Source organism: Haliaeetus leucocephalus, unplaced genomic scaffold, assembly GCF_000737465.1.
Source record: "Haliaeetus leucocephalus isolate CR32 unplaced genomic scaffold, Haliaeetus_leucocephalus-4.0 Scaffold92, whole genome shotgun sequence".
Taxonomy (NCBI): Eukaryota; Metazoa; Chordata; class Aves; order Accipitriformes; family Accipitridae; genus Haliaeetus; species Haliaeetus leucocephalus.
Window position 1 is genome coordinate 407334 of NW_010972528.1, and position 17445 is coordinate 424778.

General features: G+C 49.1%; 1 protein-coding gene across 1 annotated transcript; it reads right to left on the reverse strand.

Annotated features, from left to right (window-relative positions):
• Window positions 1-12396: 12396 nt before the first annotated feature.
• On the reverse strand, window positions 12397-14975 carry LOC104842669. Its single transcript, XM_010585179.1, has 4 exons — window positions 14543-14975; window positions 13853-14134; window positions 12942-13208; window positions 12397-12587 (listed from the first exon to the last, which is right to left on the reverse strand). The coding sequence occupies exons 1-4, from the start codon at window positions 14601-14603 to the stop codon at window positions 12397-12399; spliced, it is 801 nt and encodes a 266-aa protein (XP_010583481.1). The 5' UTR covers window positions 14604-14975.
• Between the last annotated feature and the right edge of the window lie 2470 nt (window positions 14976-17445).

Genomic DNA, 17445 nt, shown 5'->3' on the forward strand with positions numbered 1-17445 from the left:
TGTTACAGTACATAGATGACATACTGCTAGGGGCAGACGTCGCTGAAGAATGCAAAAAATCAACCATAAGCTTATTAAACTTTTGGGGGCAAGCAGGATATAGAGTGTCACGGAAAAAGGCGCAAGTTGTTCAGGCAACTGTGACTTATTTAGGATTTGAGATATCCCGGGGGAGAGGAAGTTGGTAATCGAAAGAAAAGCAGCAGCAGTATGTCAAATTGCACCTCCTAGCTCAGAGAATTTAGGGCATTTCTGGGAATGGCCGGATGGTGTCGCTTGTGGATTCCTAATTTCGGATTAATGGCTAAACCCCTGTATGAAGCCGTTAAGGGGCCAGGAGAGCTATTAGAATGGACTCCAGATTGTCGAAAAGGATTTGATGCAATAAAAATTGCTCTCAGGAGTGCTCCGGCTTTAGGCCTTCCGAATCTGACAAAGCCTTTTGAACTCTATGTGTGTGAAAAGGAACACCAGGCGCTGGGAATTCTTGTGTGGACTTTGGGAAGTTGGTCGGTAGCTTACTTTTCAAAACAACTAGATAGAGTAAGTTGCATCTGGCCAGGATGCCTGAGGGCAGTGGCAGCTGCTGTATTGCTGGTACAGGATGCACGAAAGCTGACCTCGGGGCAGAAAATTACTGCTGATGTGGTGCATGCTGTTACAGCAGTGTTAGAACAGAATGGACATCATGGGCTGTCCCCGAGCAGAATGGTACAGTACCAAGCAATGCTGCTCCAACAAGAAGATGTAATAATGAAGGTATCTAGTGCCTTAAATCCAACATCTGTGTTACCCCTACACAAAAAAGAAGAATTGACGCATGACTGCTTACAAACTATTGAGGAGGTATGCTCCAGCCATGCAGACCTGAAAGATGTCCCTTTACGAGATCCTGATTAGGAACTGTTCACCGACAGAAGCAGTTTCATCATCAAAGGGGAACAGAAAGCTGGATGTGCTGTCGTTATTCTGGAAGAAGAGATAGAGGCAACATCGCTGCCAGTGAGCACTTCTGCTCAGAAGGCTGAACTAATTGCATTAACCTGAGCTTTAAGATTTTGGAAGGAAAGCGGGACAATATCTACACTGACTCAAAGTATGTCTTTGGAATAATACATGCACTTGGTGCAATTTGTAAGCAGAGAGGATTATTATCATAACAAGGAAATCCTATAAAATATAGCAAAGAAATTTTGAGATTGCTGGAAGCAGTCAATAGGCTGAAGGAAGTGGCAGTGATATATTGCAGAGCACACCAATCTGGACAGACTGATATAATCAAAGGAAATTGAAAGGCTGATGAGACTGCAAAAAGAGCTGCTTTATTTACAAAAAATAGCAGCCTTAGTTCCTGAAAGAACTTTTAATGTTAACATCCCTGAATATACAAAGAAAGAAGATAAATTTGCTGAGTTTCTAAAGTGTATCAAGACACTTGAAGGATGGTGGAAAACTCCAGATGGACAATGTATAGTTACCGCTCAAATAATGAGGGAACTCATGAAAAGACCACATGGTACCACTCATATGGGAGCTGAAGCCCTGGTAGAAATGGTAAGAACACATGCAATAGACATTAACATGCTAAAAATTGCAAAAGGTATTACACAAGGATGTGAAATCTGTTTGAGGAATAATGCCAAAATTCAAAAAAGACTGTTACCAGGAGAGGTAAAAAGAGGTTTTATACCTGGGAATTACTGGCAGATTGATTGCTCTGAACTACCAAAGTGCAAAGGATACAAATATTTATTGGTAATTGTTGATACCTTTTCAGGTTGGCCAGAAGCTTTCCTGTGTTGCACCAACAAAGCCAGGGAGGTAGTGTAAGTGCTTTTGAAAGAAATAATACCTAAATTTGGAGTTCCTAAAGGATTTTCCACAGATAGGGGACCCCATTTTGTAGCAGAAGTCATCCAGGAAGTTTCTAAATTCTTACAGATAAAATGGGATTTACACACCCTGTGGAGACCACAGTCTAGTAGAAAAGTAGAAAAAATGAATCAAACAAACAAACAACAAATGAGGAAATTATGTCAGGAAAATTCAGATGAAATGGATTGAATTCTTGCCTCTGGCACTACTTAGAATTAGAATAACACCTAGGACAAAAGAGAAAATTAGTCCATTTGAAATATCTGGAAGGCCTTATGTTGCAAATTTGACAGGAAAAGATAATCAGATACACCTGAAAGGAGAACAGATCGTGGGGGGTTATTTAATATCTTTGGGCAACATCATTAACTCTCTCCATAGACACATCCAGGGTAAAGCTCCTGTGCCTTTGGATTCACCAGTACACCCCTTCAAGCCTGGAGACTCAGTATATCTGCAGACGTGGAAAGACATACCACTCACGGAGAAGTGGAGAGGACCTTATCAAGTGCTATTGACTGCAGTGAAGCTCCAGGGAGCTGAATCCTGGATCCACTATATTAAAATAAAGAAGATACCATCCGCCCTGTGAACTTCCATGCCAAAAGGACCTTTGAAGTTGAAACTAAAGACAACCCAATATTAAGTTACAGCGTAATATTTTTACAGAAACAATAATGAAGTGGCTAATTGTTAGTAAATATTTTGATAATTTGGGTAGGAAATAATAATACTCAATTTTTGTTGCCATAATGGGATAGAAATCATAATATTTGGGAACTCTTGGCCAGAGAAGTTACCAACATGTCCACCTTCTGTTTAGGATCAGGAAATTTGGTTGGGGAAATGTATAGTTCTAATTGGGATCCCAACCCCATTAGAAATATTGAAAAATTATACTATGTTAAGAGTATTTGGATTCAAAATGACATATAGTAATTTGTACAATATGGGAAGAACTATTAAAATTAAAGAAAGGGGAACGCTGAGAGTAAAAGTATGAGGAACTCTACTTGCAAAACATTGTGCTAACTTTGTAAGTTGTTCCTCAAAGTGTGACAATCTAATGCAATTGCAACCCCCTTTAGCATGTAATGAAACACAAAATGTAAGTTATGCTTGGGCCCACACTTGACTACCTCTGGGATGGTTTTTACTTTGTGGTCGACTAGCCTATACCTACGTCCCAGCCAACATCACTGAGGGCCCTTGCTCAATTGGGAGATTAGCCCCATTGCTCCTAAGCAATGAAGATTCAAAAATTGAGGAGAGGAAAAAAGAGCAACTCATTGGTTACCAGAAGATTGTGACTCCCAAGTTACTCTTTATGGTTCAAGTGAAATGACAGCTGCAGCAATATTAACACCCAGAATAGGAGTCGTCATGATTTATCATACCTTAAGAAGAATTGCTTGTGCTTTGGTCAAAGACATTACTTATACATCCCAAGTGCTGACAGCTCTTGGAACAGAAATGACCCAGGTTAGAGAGGCAACCCTAGAGAACCAGGCAGCTATAGATTATCTATTATTAAGGCACAATCATGGTTGTGAGGAATGTGTTGTTTTAATCTTTCTGATAATTTACAATTGGTGGAAAAAAAGATACAGCAATTGAAAGAATTAGCTTCTAACTTTTCAGAACAAGAATGTTCTGACTGGAACTTTTGTGGTTGACTTCATGGCTCCTAAATATAAGTTGGTTAAAACAATTGTTTGTGTTTATCCTGTCGTTTGTAGTTCTGATTTTGATAACGTGTTGCATGATACAATACATGCCGTTGTGTAGACCAAGAACTTATAAAGGAATGGTGTGAGACTTAGGATGAATATTAAATGACATCATAAGTCTCAAAGGGGGGAAGGATTGATGTCAGGAATAGAGGATCCTGTTTGTTTAGAATAGAAAATCCTGTTTTAAATTAAGTTAGTTAATAATTTTCAACTTCAAACAACTTTAATAATACCTAGAGGAGTAGCCAAGGTTATCCTGTACTTTTTTATACTTTCCTGATTGAAGATACATCCCTCTTGGCAGGAGAACGGACCACTGACCTAGCCAAGAGCGATTTAGCGGTCAAAGTGAGGAGGGGATACCTCCCCAGACGATCACCGAAGACCACCTGAGACCCCCGCTCATGCGGAGAAAGCATTTGTATGTCACGATTATGTAATCTTATGCATATGCATTAGATAGTCTGAATATGTACTAGGTAGAGTATTATGTACTAGGTAGGAGTAGTTTAATGAATTGTATGTAATTGTTACTGTGTAAAAGAGGCACACCTGATGCATTGGGTGTGCTCAATTTGTGGAGAATCCACTGAGCACCCAGGCCTGAATAAAAAGCAGTGTCTCCCCTAAGTGTGTGAGATTGGTCTATTGCACACCGGGTAATGAATCTGATTTTAGGACAACAATGGGGCTTTATGTTTATGTCAGAAAAGGTAATAAATTGTGGTCTGGTCAATAAACCTTAAACTGCTTGGAACTGCCAAGATTAGGGAAGAAGTAGGCAAAAGGTAATTCCTACAGGGGAGATCGCGACCACCAATTCATTGACCACCTACTCAAATGATACCAACTGCTCAAAAGAAGACAATGAAGGAAGAAGACAGAGTCTGTGCACTAATTTACATGAGGGATGAAGAAGAAAGAACCAATCATTAAGGAAAATAACAATGAATATGTATTAGTTAAGTGTATAATTATAAGGATTTTTGAGACAAGGGTATGCTGTCTTGAGACAGGCACCCATTCATGCACATCAACGAAATCAGTTTGAAAATACCTCGACTCTGTGCGTTATTGGCTTGCACATTGAGTAAACGAACCCTGTTTGTGGGACAACACTATCACTGGATGCCAGGGAGAAGAGATCAGCACCTGCCTCCCTTTGCAGCTGCGGTGGTGGGAAGGGGCTAAAAGGACAAACTGAAGGAGGATTAACTGAACTCAGCAGATGTGGTTCATGTCCCGATGTGCTGTTGAGCCAGCTCTGCGACAGGGCAATTCTACGGGGTCTCCAGCAGACACTTTAAACATGCCCTGCAGCAGAGTTAAGTCACTGTAACTTCAGCCATTTTCAGTGAAGCTTCTCTAACTGTTTTTCTCCCAGTAGCTGACCTGTTCCCGTGTTCCTCTGAACTCTGTGCTCCAGGTAGCTGAAGCCACCCTCTCTCCAGGTGACCTGGGATGGACACACAGTGCCAGGTACGGCCCATGGGGAGTGCAGGAATGACCTGCACGCTTGCATCTCAGACGAGGCTGCGGAGAGCACAAAGGACTAAAAATCATGCTGCTCTGTGGTGCAGAGTGAGGTGTGCAGCTGTGTGTGTGCTGGAATGGGGCCTCAGAGCGCCTGCTGCCTCAGGCCAGACCCCTGAGACCTTACTGGATCTGGCCATAGACTGTCTTCCATCAGTCCAGTTGTGGACTTGTTCCTTTGTCTCCTACCACGCACTTTTTCTTGTGAGATCTCTTACTCTTTGCGTGATGGTTTTGAAGCATCGTTCAGGTGGGTTTGTTTCTTTGGGGGGATTGCATCATCCATTGCCCTCTGGAAGCATCCCCTCTGCACCGCTGCCTCGGGCAGTGTTTTATGGCACTGCAGGCAAACAGGGCACACAAGGGCTGGGGACTGCAAAGACGAGCATCTGCTTGTCCCCTTCTTGGTGGCTGTAAGTCACATCCCTCTTCCCTCGCTGGCTCGTTGGCAGCCTCATTGTCCCTGTTATTCCTCCTCCAAGCCAAGGGCTGGGGCAGCCTGGGGGATCCCACCCACATCAGAATGGGATTTGGGGCTGCGACATCTAGACAAGAGGGGCCAAGGGCACAGGATTTGGTCCAGGACTGTCACCATAGGGATTCCCTCACCTCTTCCTATTTCCACTTGTGCAACACAAAGATGACAGCTGTGGGTTTTTTTCCAGCTGCAGAAGTGCAGAAAACTGTCCAAGGTGATAGATGCAGGTCCTGAGCACAACTGGGTTGTAGGCAGGAGGAGTTACAGGGGACCAGGAGAGGCCCTGATGCAGGGGGGATGGATGTGCCTCTCCCAACCAGTTTGCTCCAGACAAGCTGTTTCCCATCTTAAGCCATGTCCAAAGTTTTTTGCCAGCTTTTCCGCTCCACTGCCTCCCTCCAGTGGCTGTGCCTGCTCAGGATCGCCTGTTCCTCGCCTCACCAGCTCTGCAGACCCCAGCACACAGCAAAGCCCAGTGCTGTTGGCTTCTCCTCCCAGCACCACCAGAATCCATCCTGGTGAGCATCATCTTGGGGATATAGAAATAGTCTAATTTACAAAAAGGGGGATTAAAATAATCAGGGATGCTCCTCCAACCCTCCCCAGCAATAAAACTGAATCAGAGTGAATTGTCCCCATTTTCCAGGGGGTTGCAAGATGCAGCCCTTTGTGCCACGGGCCAAGTGTGTGGCCAAGCACTGCATCACAGAGGTGAGCGTCCGTTTCTCTTGCTCCTCTAGATAGATGATATCAGCCACATTTTTCACCCTTCTCCTCCTGCCTCTCTTAACATCCATTGAATGTCCCTTTTTACCCTGGAGCCTGTTCAGGAGATGCTTTATGGAGCCGTTCATGGAGAAACACCCCAGTGCAACTACCCCTGCCTCCGTACTCACACTCCAGGATGTCCCCTTGCACAGCTTCAACTTGAGAAGGCATGAAGAGCCATGGAATTCAGCACTGGCTCCGCATGCATGCCTGCTTTCCTCCCCTTGAATTAGAGCAGCTGCTTTTCCTCCTGCTAGGAAAAGCATGGCTGCATTGGTGGCCTTCAGAGGCCCATTAGTGCAAAGACCAGGAAGCTTTTCCTGCATCTTTGCATCTTGCTTTACATGCGATACTTTGCTCTTAAATAAATGCAATGCTTGCTGGTAAACTTCCTTGCTGGAGAAATTGAGTCTCCTGGATGAGAAGGAGATGGTCTGCAAGACAGGGAGGGACATGTGCCCTTTGAAGAGTAGGGAATAAACCTTTCCTTGTGCCTGGCTCACACATCTCTGAGAGCTTCAGAGGTGTTCAAGTCCAATGAACTTGCCAGCAGAAATCTGATTAATCACGCAATGAATTAACTGCTCTTTTTCCCACAGCAAAGTGAGGTCGGTGCCTTCCTTGGGCTGAGCCATTTTCCTCCCCCAGTGTCTTCCCCTTCTTCTGACTCTTCTGGTCCCTCCCCTCCTTCTCTTTCTCTGCTCCACTTCCTTCCACCTCTCTGTTTCTGTTCTTCTTTCCCTAATTCTCTTCTGTTTTTTTCTCTTCTGTGCTGGCCTCTCTCCTTCTCTTTTTCACACCATCCAAGTATATTACAGTCCTCCCCACTGCCACCCTCACCCATCCCCATCCTTTCCCATTCCTCCTCTTCTGTTCCTTGGCTTGCTTCTCCTCTCTCCCACTGTGACCCGGGTCAATTCTTTCTTTCCTGTTCTTTCCCATATGGATTCCTGCTGCTCCTCCAGTGGGCAGGGAGCATGGTGGAGGCCAAGCCTCTCCTGTGTGCACCGGCATGGCTGCAGCTTTGCTCAAGACCTTATGTTCTGCTGAGCCCTTTCTGTAGGAGGTTCAGCTGAGGACCATGTAGGAATGGGGCTGGCAGCACTGAGGACTTGTCCACCAGCACCCGAAAGCACCATCACGGTCGGCCTGAAGCTTGGGGACCACATCAGGCAGCAGCTCCTGGGGAGCTGCAGAGACCTCCCTGGCTGCCCCCCCGGGTACCCCTCTTCTCCAGGTTGAGTGGCTCCTCCATGGTCTCCCCAGGTGCCTGCTGCTATGATTCTGCCCTAAAAAGAACCCAAACTGGGAGAAGCAGCACTTTTACTTTTTTTCTCCACCTGAGTCAGGCTTCCTCTGTGCAGCGAGCAGAGCTTGCAGGGCAGCGAGGGCACCCTCCATTCTCCTGGCATGGAAACCCATCACGGATGTCTCGCCCACCTGCCTTGAGCACACACAGGGACAAGGGAGACTTCTGTCCGTATGGAGGTGGCATGGGTGCGTTTGGGGCAAGGAGGGCATTGCGTTTATTATCGCTTTATCTTCACTCACTTGCTTAACTGCTTGTGATAGCATCTTTCTGAGAACTGAAATTTGGATGCTCAGCTCTAGCCTTAGCTGTTTCACCTTTTTAAAATAGCTGATGGACAAAGACGCTGGCCCCACCCTTCCTGCCTGCACTTGCAAAAGGCCCTGAGACCTTGAGAGAGATTGTCTCAGCTAGTTCCTTAAGCAGCTCTGGCTGCGTTTCTTCACCTCTTGCTCACTCGTGTAACTGCTCCAAGGCTATTTCATGGCTTCTTTCCTGGTTCCTTGTTAGAAGCACTATCCCAAATCTGATCCCCACCCCACTAACCTTGGGTGTAAGGGAAGATGCAAAAGCAGCACTATGAACATCCCTGCATTCTCCACTTCATTAGTTAATGACTCTTTCTTGGTGAGGCAATGGGCCAAACTTTTCCTTTTCATTCCTCTTCTTTTTAAGGCAGTTAAGCAAATGCCGAGCCTTTCACAGCCCTTGTTAGTCTTAACCCATTTTGTACCTTAGCTTTCCGATTTTGCCTCTGCAATTTAGTGACCTTGTCACTCTGCTCATGTCTTTTGTGTTTTCCCTTTCCTCGTGGCCTTCTTTTTTGACCAGTGGGATGCTGAAGAACTTCTCTGCAGTTGTATTTGCCTCCTCTGAAGCCTCTTCTCTTGCCTCTGCAAAGGATAACCAGCTGCCAAGATTTTAATACAACTCTCAGGTGTCCTGCTCAGCTCTTGTTGGGGTCATGAGCAGTCCCTCTCAGTTGAAGTCAGCTTTTTTTAACCCCTTTCTTCTTAAAATAACAGTATTGGTCATTTCATGCCACAGGAACATGAGAAGGGCTGTGCTGGGCCAGCCCAAGGGCCACCCAGCCTGGCTATATAGAATCATAGAATCATTTAAGTTGGAAAAGACCCTTAAGATCATTGAGTCCAACCATTACCCTAGAACTGCCAAGGCCACCACTAAACCACGTTCCTAAGCACCACATCTACAGGTCTTTTAAATACCTCCGGGGATGGCAACTCCACCACTTCCCTGGGCAGCCAGTTCCAGTGCTTGACAACCCTTTCAGTGAAGAATTTTTTCCTAATATCCAATCTAAACCTCCCCGGCACAACTTGAGGCTATTTCCTTTTGTCCTATTGCTTGTTACCTGGGAGAAGACACCGACCCCCACCTCACTACAACCTCCTTTCAGGTAGTTGTAGAGAGCAATAAGGTCTCCCCAGAGCCTCCTTTTCTCCAGGCTAAACAACCCCAGTTGCCTCAGCTGGTCATCATAAGACTTGTGCTCTAGACCCCTCACCAGCTTTGTTGCTCTTCTTTGGACACGGTCCAGCACCTCAGTGTCTTTCCTGTAGTGAGGGGCCCAAAACTGAACACAGTATTAGAGGTGCAGCCTCACCAGTGCCAAGTACAGGGGAATGATCCCTGCCCTAGTCCTGCTGGCCACACTATTTCTGATACAAGCCAGGATGCCATTGGCCTTCTTGGCTACACGGACACACTGCCGGCTCATATTCAGCCAGCTGTTGATGAAAAGGTGGCCAGCAGACCCCCCGCTGATCCCTTGTTGGACTTCTGCCCCACCCCAACCTCCCTGGCTGTCCCAGTGCCATGACAGGAGGGTGTGGGATGGCCACTCTCACATCCCACCCAAGCACAAGCAATCACTCTCCTTGCCACAAGGATAGGGTGGGAGTTGTGGCCGAGCGGTGCCTGCTCTAAGCCAAATCCCATGGGCCTCCAGGCACATAGGTTGGAAACGGCCCCCCAGGAGTGATAGGCAGTGAGGTGTTCCGGAGATCCTTCATCTTGCTTCCTTTCTGCAGCCAGGCGGAGGCCTGGGGCACACATTTCCTTCAAACCCCAGTTCCTCCTCCAGCTCCTTCAGGAGCTGCTGCTAGGGTTTTGGCTGCATTTTGTAACTGCCCGTTTAACTTAGGCCTTCCCTTTCCGAGATGGGGCATCCCTAGGGATCCTCCTCCACCTGCTCCTCCTTCATGGTTGCAGGTACCTGGGAGGAGGCTGGTGAGGATGTCCTGCAGTTTGGTGGAGCCTGGTTCTGCTCTGCATCCCTAGGCAGCATCCCCCAGCAACTTTGGTACCTCTATGAGCCTTCCCGGTTCAACACTTTGACATTCACATCCCACCCTCTTTTCCACTGGTTGCTCCCCCCAGATATTTGGGATTTTTTTCCCCAATTTTTCACTTTCTTTAGCCCTTGCCTATGTCTTCCTGGCCACACATGACCTGAGCTCTACCCCCAGGACACCAGGAGCTCCACCACCACTGCTTTGGGGATGTCTCCCATGGGCAGCTGCTCTGAAACTGGACTGAATGGGGAAACCAGAAAGTCTATTCCTGCAGGACTTCAGCCTTGGCTCCATCAGCAGTACAGAACTGGAAACACTGAAGGCAAAACCACCACCTTTTATTTTCTTTTGTTGTTCCTCCCCCCTCCCCCCCCCAAATTACAGGAAAGCTCTACATGCATGAAGACACCCGTCCGCTTCTGGTACAAAGTAGATCCACATAGATCAGTGCAGCAGCACCCACGTTGCACTTCTGCGAAGCAAGCGATGCTTTTCCATCCTTGCTCCTTGTGTTTTGAGCAAGTCAACCAAAGCAAGGTCAACCCATATCACAGCAGGTGCCTGCTCTGCGGAAAATCCAGAAAATTGCTCCAGGACTTTTCCAGCACCGAGAGGAGCTTCTCGTGGCCACCCCACCCAGCATGTCCAGCACTAAGGGGACCCCAAGTGCTTTATGGACCATGGTGGCCATTCAGTGCACACTGACATTGCTGAAACATGGAGAAAGTTGCTAGAGGTAACCAGAGACCATGAAAGGACTTGCTGAGGCTTGGCAGTGCTTGGGGCTGCAGGAAGGCCAGGGGGAAACTGGCTGGAAGAGCCCCGTCCTCACTGCGAGAGATGGCGTGGTGCGGCCATTTGGGGGTAAATAGGTGGCTTTGGTCGCCAAGATTGCACTTCTGTATGAGCAAACACCTAGTTTTCAGGGATGGTGACCCCGACAGGCATACAACAAGCTGCTCATCCCTCCCTTCTCCCTCATTTGCCTTCTCCCTCAGGGGAGACATCCACTCCTTCGTTGGCAGCACCGGCATCCCTGCCACTCTGCTTTTGTTGCGATGGTTTGATCTCAGTGTAAACGACATCAGAGGTGGCAGCTTTTGTCCCCTTCTTTTCAAACTTCAGGTTGACGTAGGTCAGGTCCTCAGTCCCTGTCACCGGGGCTGCCTGCAGGGGAGAGAGCAATGAGTAGACCCCTGGCTTTCCCTTCTGCATCTCCCCTGCTAATATTTTTCCACTGGCACAACTATTTGCACTGCCCAAGCATTATTCAGCTTGCTCAGAGGTGCCACCTATTCAGAAGCTTGTAATCTCCTATTTAATAGGAATTAGTAAGTGTTTAGGACCACGTTTTCAGAAAGCAAAGCTGATTTTACCTTGAAATCCTTTAAATGGGTATTCAACAGCCAGTGCTCTTTTTTACAGGGAGGAAATGATACGTGCGAAGCCCTCCCTGGCTTACCGTGCTGAGCTGATCCTCTTCTGCCACTTGCTTGCTTGTGAGCTTTCCTGAAAAAGGAAACATAGTTTAAAAAGTACTTAAAATAATTATAACAATCATTATTTTAAATGAAGAAAACATCTGTACTGGTCCTGCTTTTGTTGCAAGAGAGGATGGGGCTTTGTGGCTGGCTGGCTTTGAAGATGGCCAAGGGTCAGGAGGCGTTGGCAAGGATTTAAAAGCCTTTGGAGGGGCTGGAGAAGAGCTCTGAGCTGGACACTTCTGGAAATGTGGTGATGTGCACGACCTGTTTCACTTGCACCACAGCTTGTGCCATAAGTGGGCCCTCACCAGCAACTGGCCAGAGGGAAGGGAGGGGGTGAACCTTCTTCCCACCCTTGGACAGCTTGTCCAGGAGGACAGACTCATGCAGGGAACACCAAGCAAGCAGGAGCACTAGGATAATGAAGATGGACATCTCCCAAGCCTGGGCTTGTCCAGACCAGCAGGTAAGGAGGAGATGCCGACCAGCTCCCACAGGAGATGGGGGCTCGGCGAGGGCTCAGCCTTACCTTCTCTGTTCCTTCTGCACTGCCACAGCAGAATGCCAATTATTGGCATGTAAAGAAGCGTCCCGACCACTAAGCCAAAGATGCTGCACAGGAGGAATCCGAGTCCTGCACACACAACCATTACAGAGACACTCATGAGCTGCCATCCCACTGTGCAGGAATGCATGCTGCCATTACCTCTTTTGGGGGGGACAGTTCTTTTCCAAAGTTGGGCTTCCAGACCTCGAACCACCTGCAGCCCCCACAGCCCTGGGGTGCCAACAGAATCCTGTGGGGAACGGTCTCCAAAAATTCATCTGAACTCAGCCAGGGGGGTGGTCAGAGCATCAGAGCCCCTTCCCAGCATCACAGCCTCTGGTCCACTGGTGCCTACCCCAGTCTGGCAGCGGCTCCCACCCACTCATGGGAAAACATCAGGATGTGTTTCCCCCCTTGCTGCTCCTCTTTCTCCCCAAGGACCCCTCCTGCCCCCCAACCCTTGCAGACACAAGGCTGTGGGGACTTGCCTGTCCAGTTCTCCTTCTCGGTGTCATTGGACTGAGGTGTCCTAAGGCCACAGCCTGTAAGACAGAAACACAAGTGAGAGACTGCCCAGAAGCACAGGACACCCTGCTCCCCACTCTGCTTTGGGGCAGGGACCTGGACCCCACAGCCCCAGCTGTCCCGCTCCAGCCACCTCAGCATTCGGCTGACATGCCACAGCTGGAGGATGTGACAGGTCCTATTTCAAGGACCCGACGGCCAAGCAGCTCCATGGTGGTACGCATCTGCCAAAAGGGCTGTGCTGGGCCGGCTCCTCCAGTGCCTGGGATGCTGGGGGAAATGGTGCACGAGGGTACAGGGGGGAGCACTGGTCATAGCATTCTTCTCTGCCCGCTCATCACCCCCATGAAAACAGAAGCGGTGCCTCTTACTGGGAACTGTACCTTGTGTGTCGTTTACAGTGCCTGTCAAGTTTATTGTTGTGACGAGCACCGCACACCCACAGATTTTCATGTTGGCTGCATGCATGCCGGTGCTGGTGAGATTGGTACAGTCTTCTCCCAGAGCCGTGGTGCTGGTTTGACTCCCCACCTCCAGACCTGCACCTTTGTACCACGACTTCACATGTACCGTGTGATTCTCTAACAAAATCTGGAACATGCACTCCATAGTGATGACTGACTTTCCTGGCTGGCCGCCTGGAGGAAACAAAAATATAAGTGATAAGTGAAATATAAGTCATATATATGACCTTGCAGGGGTCATATTGCACTGGCATGTGTCGTTCATGAAAGACACAGTAAAGGAACTGTCCTTTCCTCCAGCAGCTCATGTTCTATCCCAAATCCGGCTGCTAAACGCTCCTCAACATTGAATGTTGAAATGCTGCATGTTGATTATTGCCACCCAACACTGTGCAGCACACAAGCATTTCTCTTTCTCGGGAAGGAAGGAAAATGGGAGGATCAGGGAGAAGACACCTCCTCCTCCTCCTCCAACCTAGGCAGAAGGGTCTTCCGGCACCCGAAAAGGACATGCCACTGAGGCCACAGGCTCAGGCTCCAGCATTTCATGGAGTGTGAGGTGGGACTGGGGGGCTAGCTGTGGGGAAATGGTCAGACCTAGAGAAGCAAAGAAAACATAGCAGACCCCCCGCAGCCTCTCTGGCTTCATCCCATCCCCTAATGTTCACTCTGGAGTAGTTCAGAATTGCTCCTGAACCTCTGAGCTGAAGTCACTTCACACCTTCTCAGCAGAGTCCTCCTTCTCTTCCCTCTCTCCTCTCCCTTCCTCAGTCCTTTTTTTCTGCTCCTGTGGGTGTTGGTGGGCTTGCATCTCTTACCACATTTTTTTGATTGGGAGCATTTGTTCCTGGACATGTTCCTCATGTTCTCCATCCTGCATGCATATGTTCCTGTATGTGCTTTGTTCACGTTGGTGAAGACAAGCTGGGCAGAACTGTTCTTCATCTCCACACCACCTTTGTTCTGCTTGTTTTGGGTGATATTAAACCACTTCACCTCCCCGGCGGTGCTGCTCAAGCCTGTCTGGAGGAGACACTGCAAGACGAGATCTAACCTTACTGACACATCGATCGTGGCTGAAAACAGGTAAGCATGTTCTGCTGAAAAAAAACAACAACCATGAAGGGTTGGGGGGTTGGGTTTGTGTTAAAGAATATCCATATATTCCATGTGAAGCTGACCCCCTTCGCAGTTGTCAGGCTTATAAGCACTTCTGTTTTCTTCCCCTCCCCAACTGTTTTCTCTCCCTGCTCCTGAAGGCAATGCTGGTTCAAAGCCCTGGAGCCTGAAATTGGGTCCCCATGGGCAAAGGCCACAGCCAGGGCACAGGCAATTGCAGGGGGGGACCCCATTTGCAAGGCACATTGCAAGGTGCTGGTGCAGAATGGCGGGGTTAAAAGCTGCAAGAGGAGAGGAAAAAAGCAGCAGCAGCCATGTCCCAAACCTCCTGCAGGCATATGCAAAGATGGAAGAGTTCAAAGCAGAGTTGAGGGCACAAGGGGACTCACCAGCAGGCAGCCAGGCGAGGAGCAGCAGGGGCAGAAAGCCACCAGCCAGCCGGACCTCCATGCTGCCTTCCCAACAGCCTCACAGCAATGATGCTGGGTGCCCGGCGGGATCGGCTGGGAAATTCCTGTCTCTCCCTGCAGCGTGAGGGTCACTGCTCAGCCAGAGCAAGCTGCAGCCCTGCCAGGAGCTCACCTCCTTGCTGCTCGCCCAGACAGTTCCCTCTGCACTCGCAGGCTTCCCCTCTCTTCCCCTTCTCTTGCTTCAGCCTGATATTTATCTCCTCTCTTCGCTGTGTGATTCCTCCTGCAGTTTCATCCCAGCCACGTGCCCTCAGCCCTGAGATGGACCCAAATAATGCAGCCGAGCACCACTGATAGTCATTTCCCAGTATTTTAGGTCACAGCCCAGTAGCTCCCTGTTGCTGGCGTGGGCAGGGGCAGGGGAAAAGGCTTCGCAATTTCCTACAGCGCTGCCTTCCCATGCCACCCGAGTCCTTTTTTGTTTTACACCAGGGAATAGACCCCTTGGAGAAAGCGATGCTGCTGTCACGGCAGGGTGATGGGGTGATGTCTGCCCCATCCGGTGTGCTAGCTGAGCTCAGGTGGGGATCCATATACCCTGCCAGCCCCCAAACACTGAGGATCACAGCAGTTTGACAGGGGGATGGGCTTGGTCAGAGCTTTCTGGTTGCTCACGCGTGGGATGTACAAGCCCCAGCCAGGCGGGCACCCCTGCAGTCCCCTGCCCCCTGCTCTGTCTGTGAGCACCCGGGTCCTGGCTCCTGCCCTGTGGGGATGGGGTGCTCCAGGCGGCCCCCCACATCCCCATGCCACGGCTGGAGGGATACCACGACAGGAACATCCACTGGGCCAGCCACATCTTGTATCACCCCTGCCACCAAAGGGATGTGGGCAGCAGAGCCAGCGGGTGCCGACCCCTGTGTCCCCAGCCTCCATGGGTACAATCTGCTGCTCCCCGCAGGCTGTCCGCTGCCTGCCACCGCTCTTCCTCTTTCGTGCTCAGAGCAAAACCTGCTCCCACCTGCTCTTTCTTCCCTTTCAGTTTCCTGTCAGCATTTCCAGTAATTACCCCCCAGCTCCATTTTGAAGCCGGTCCTGACATCCTCCCTTCTCCGAAGGCAGCACCCCCACATCCCCACATTACATGACCTCCCCCACCTCCTCCCATTTTCTCTGCCCCCTTCCTCCCATCCCTGTTTTCTCCCTGTTTCCCAAGATGATGGAGCCCAAACTGAGCATGCAGGATGGGGGCCCACCACCACAGCCCTCCCCAAAACAGAGTCTGGGGAGCAGTATCCTACTGGGACCATCTTCTATCACCAGTGAGCATGGTCCCAACACCACCTTCACCACAGCACAGGGAGCAGAAGAGGACAGCAAAGCCTGTCCCGCAGGGATGCTCCCAGGTCAAAGACTGAAGGAGGGTTGCAGAAACCAAGCGATGATGAGAATTTGGGAATGCTGGCATGTCCCTGGGCTGATCCTGTACCTCTGCACATAGCAGGTGTGGTCCCAAAGCCCCGTGGACATCTTTGCCACGGAGAGGGCAGAGTCCTAGACACTTGGCTTTGGCTGCACCTCTCCGCACCCCAGGTCTCCCTCGGACCCCCTGTGCTGGGCATGCACAGCCCAGCTGTGCACGTCTCCTGGGCTAAAGGATGTTCACTGGAACTCTTCTCCACCAGCCAGTGGAACCTCCTGGCTGAAGCACAGCTGAGCTCTCATCTGGGAACCAACCCACACGGGGAAACAGCAATATCAGCAGGATATTTGCTGACAAAAGCGTCATAAAACAAAATTCTTGTGGTACAAGAACCACAAGAATAACAAGCAAGAGGCTGTGTGTCTCTCTTGCTCTCCCCTCTGGACTTCTTCATCTCTTCCCATGCTCTTTCTGATGTTCAGTTCCTCTCTGCACTCAAGTCTTCCTCTTGCCTCATGACTGCACAATGACGCCTATTTGTTGCTTTCTTCCCTTTTATTTCTATTCTAGTTCTCATGTTCACTAGCACTGATGAAACTGATTGGACACAAGGTGAACTCCTTCACACTCTCCTCCCATCTTGGAGATGTTGGCACCAAGGATCCTGGAGCAGGCAATGCCTGCGGTCATCTTCCAAAGTCTCTGGTGTAGAAGATGGACAGGAGCCATCCTGCTCCATGAGTACTGCACATAAGTACAAGCCTTACCTAGATTGCCCTTAGCAAGTTGGAGTCTCTGCTCAATTAGGATAATTTTCTACATTCCAATTAGGAGGGGGGTGGAAACAGGAAGACAGTTAACAGAGGTCAGTAAGAACAAGTCAGTGACAGCAAAAACCATGAGCCCTTCTCTTTCCACGCACAACCTCCTCCTCTCTCATGGACCTGCATGCATCTCCGCAGGACCTTGGCTCAGCAAGACCTTCTCCAGTGGGCAGTGCCTTCCCAGTCTTGCCAACTGCGGTGCTGATGGAACTGCGGGTTAATATCTTGCCTACTACTGACCCTGCAGAGCTCCTCTCCTACCAGAGTGCCTTCCAGCTCCAGGCAACATTTCATGATGCTCTCTGCAAAGGAGAAAGGAGAGTAGGAAATTACAATGCTGTTAATAACACAGGGTGCCCCATATTGTCAGGCAGCTACACCACACATTAAGCAATATACAAAGGAAGACAGAGGCTGCAGAGTTTCTTAGCAGCTCCCTGCTCCCTTGCAGTGAACCAGAGAAATACAAAGGCGCTGTCATGGTTCAACCCCAATCAGCAGCTAAGCACCACACAGCCACTCACTCCCCACCCAGTGGGATGGGGGAGAGAATCGGGGAAAAAAAATGTAAAACTCGTGGGTCGAGATAAGAACAGTTTAGTAGAACAGAAAAGAAACTAATAATGATAGTAACA

What these genes read in the sequence shown, in the direction of transcription:
- LOC104842669 (XM_010585179.1), bottom strand. Translation starts at nt 14,603, where the DNA reads ATGGAGGTCCGGCTGGCTGGTGGCTTTCTGCCCCTGCTGCTCCTCGCC. An exon ending in CCTCGCCTGGCTGCCTGCTG is followed by an intron (nt 14,135 to 14,542) that starts GTGAGTCCCCTT and finishes GTTTTTTTTCAG; the next exon opens with CAGAACATGCTTACCTGTTT. An exon ending in CTCCCAATCAAAAAAATGTG is followed by an intron (nt 13,209 to 13,852) that starts GTAAGAGATGCA and finishes TGTTTCCTCCAG; the next exon opens with GCGGCCAGCCAGGAAAGTCA.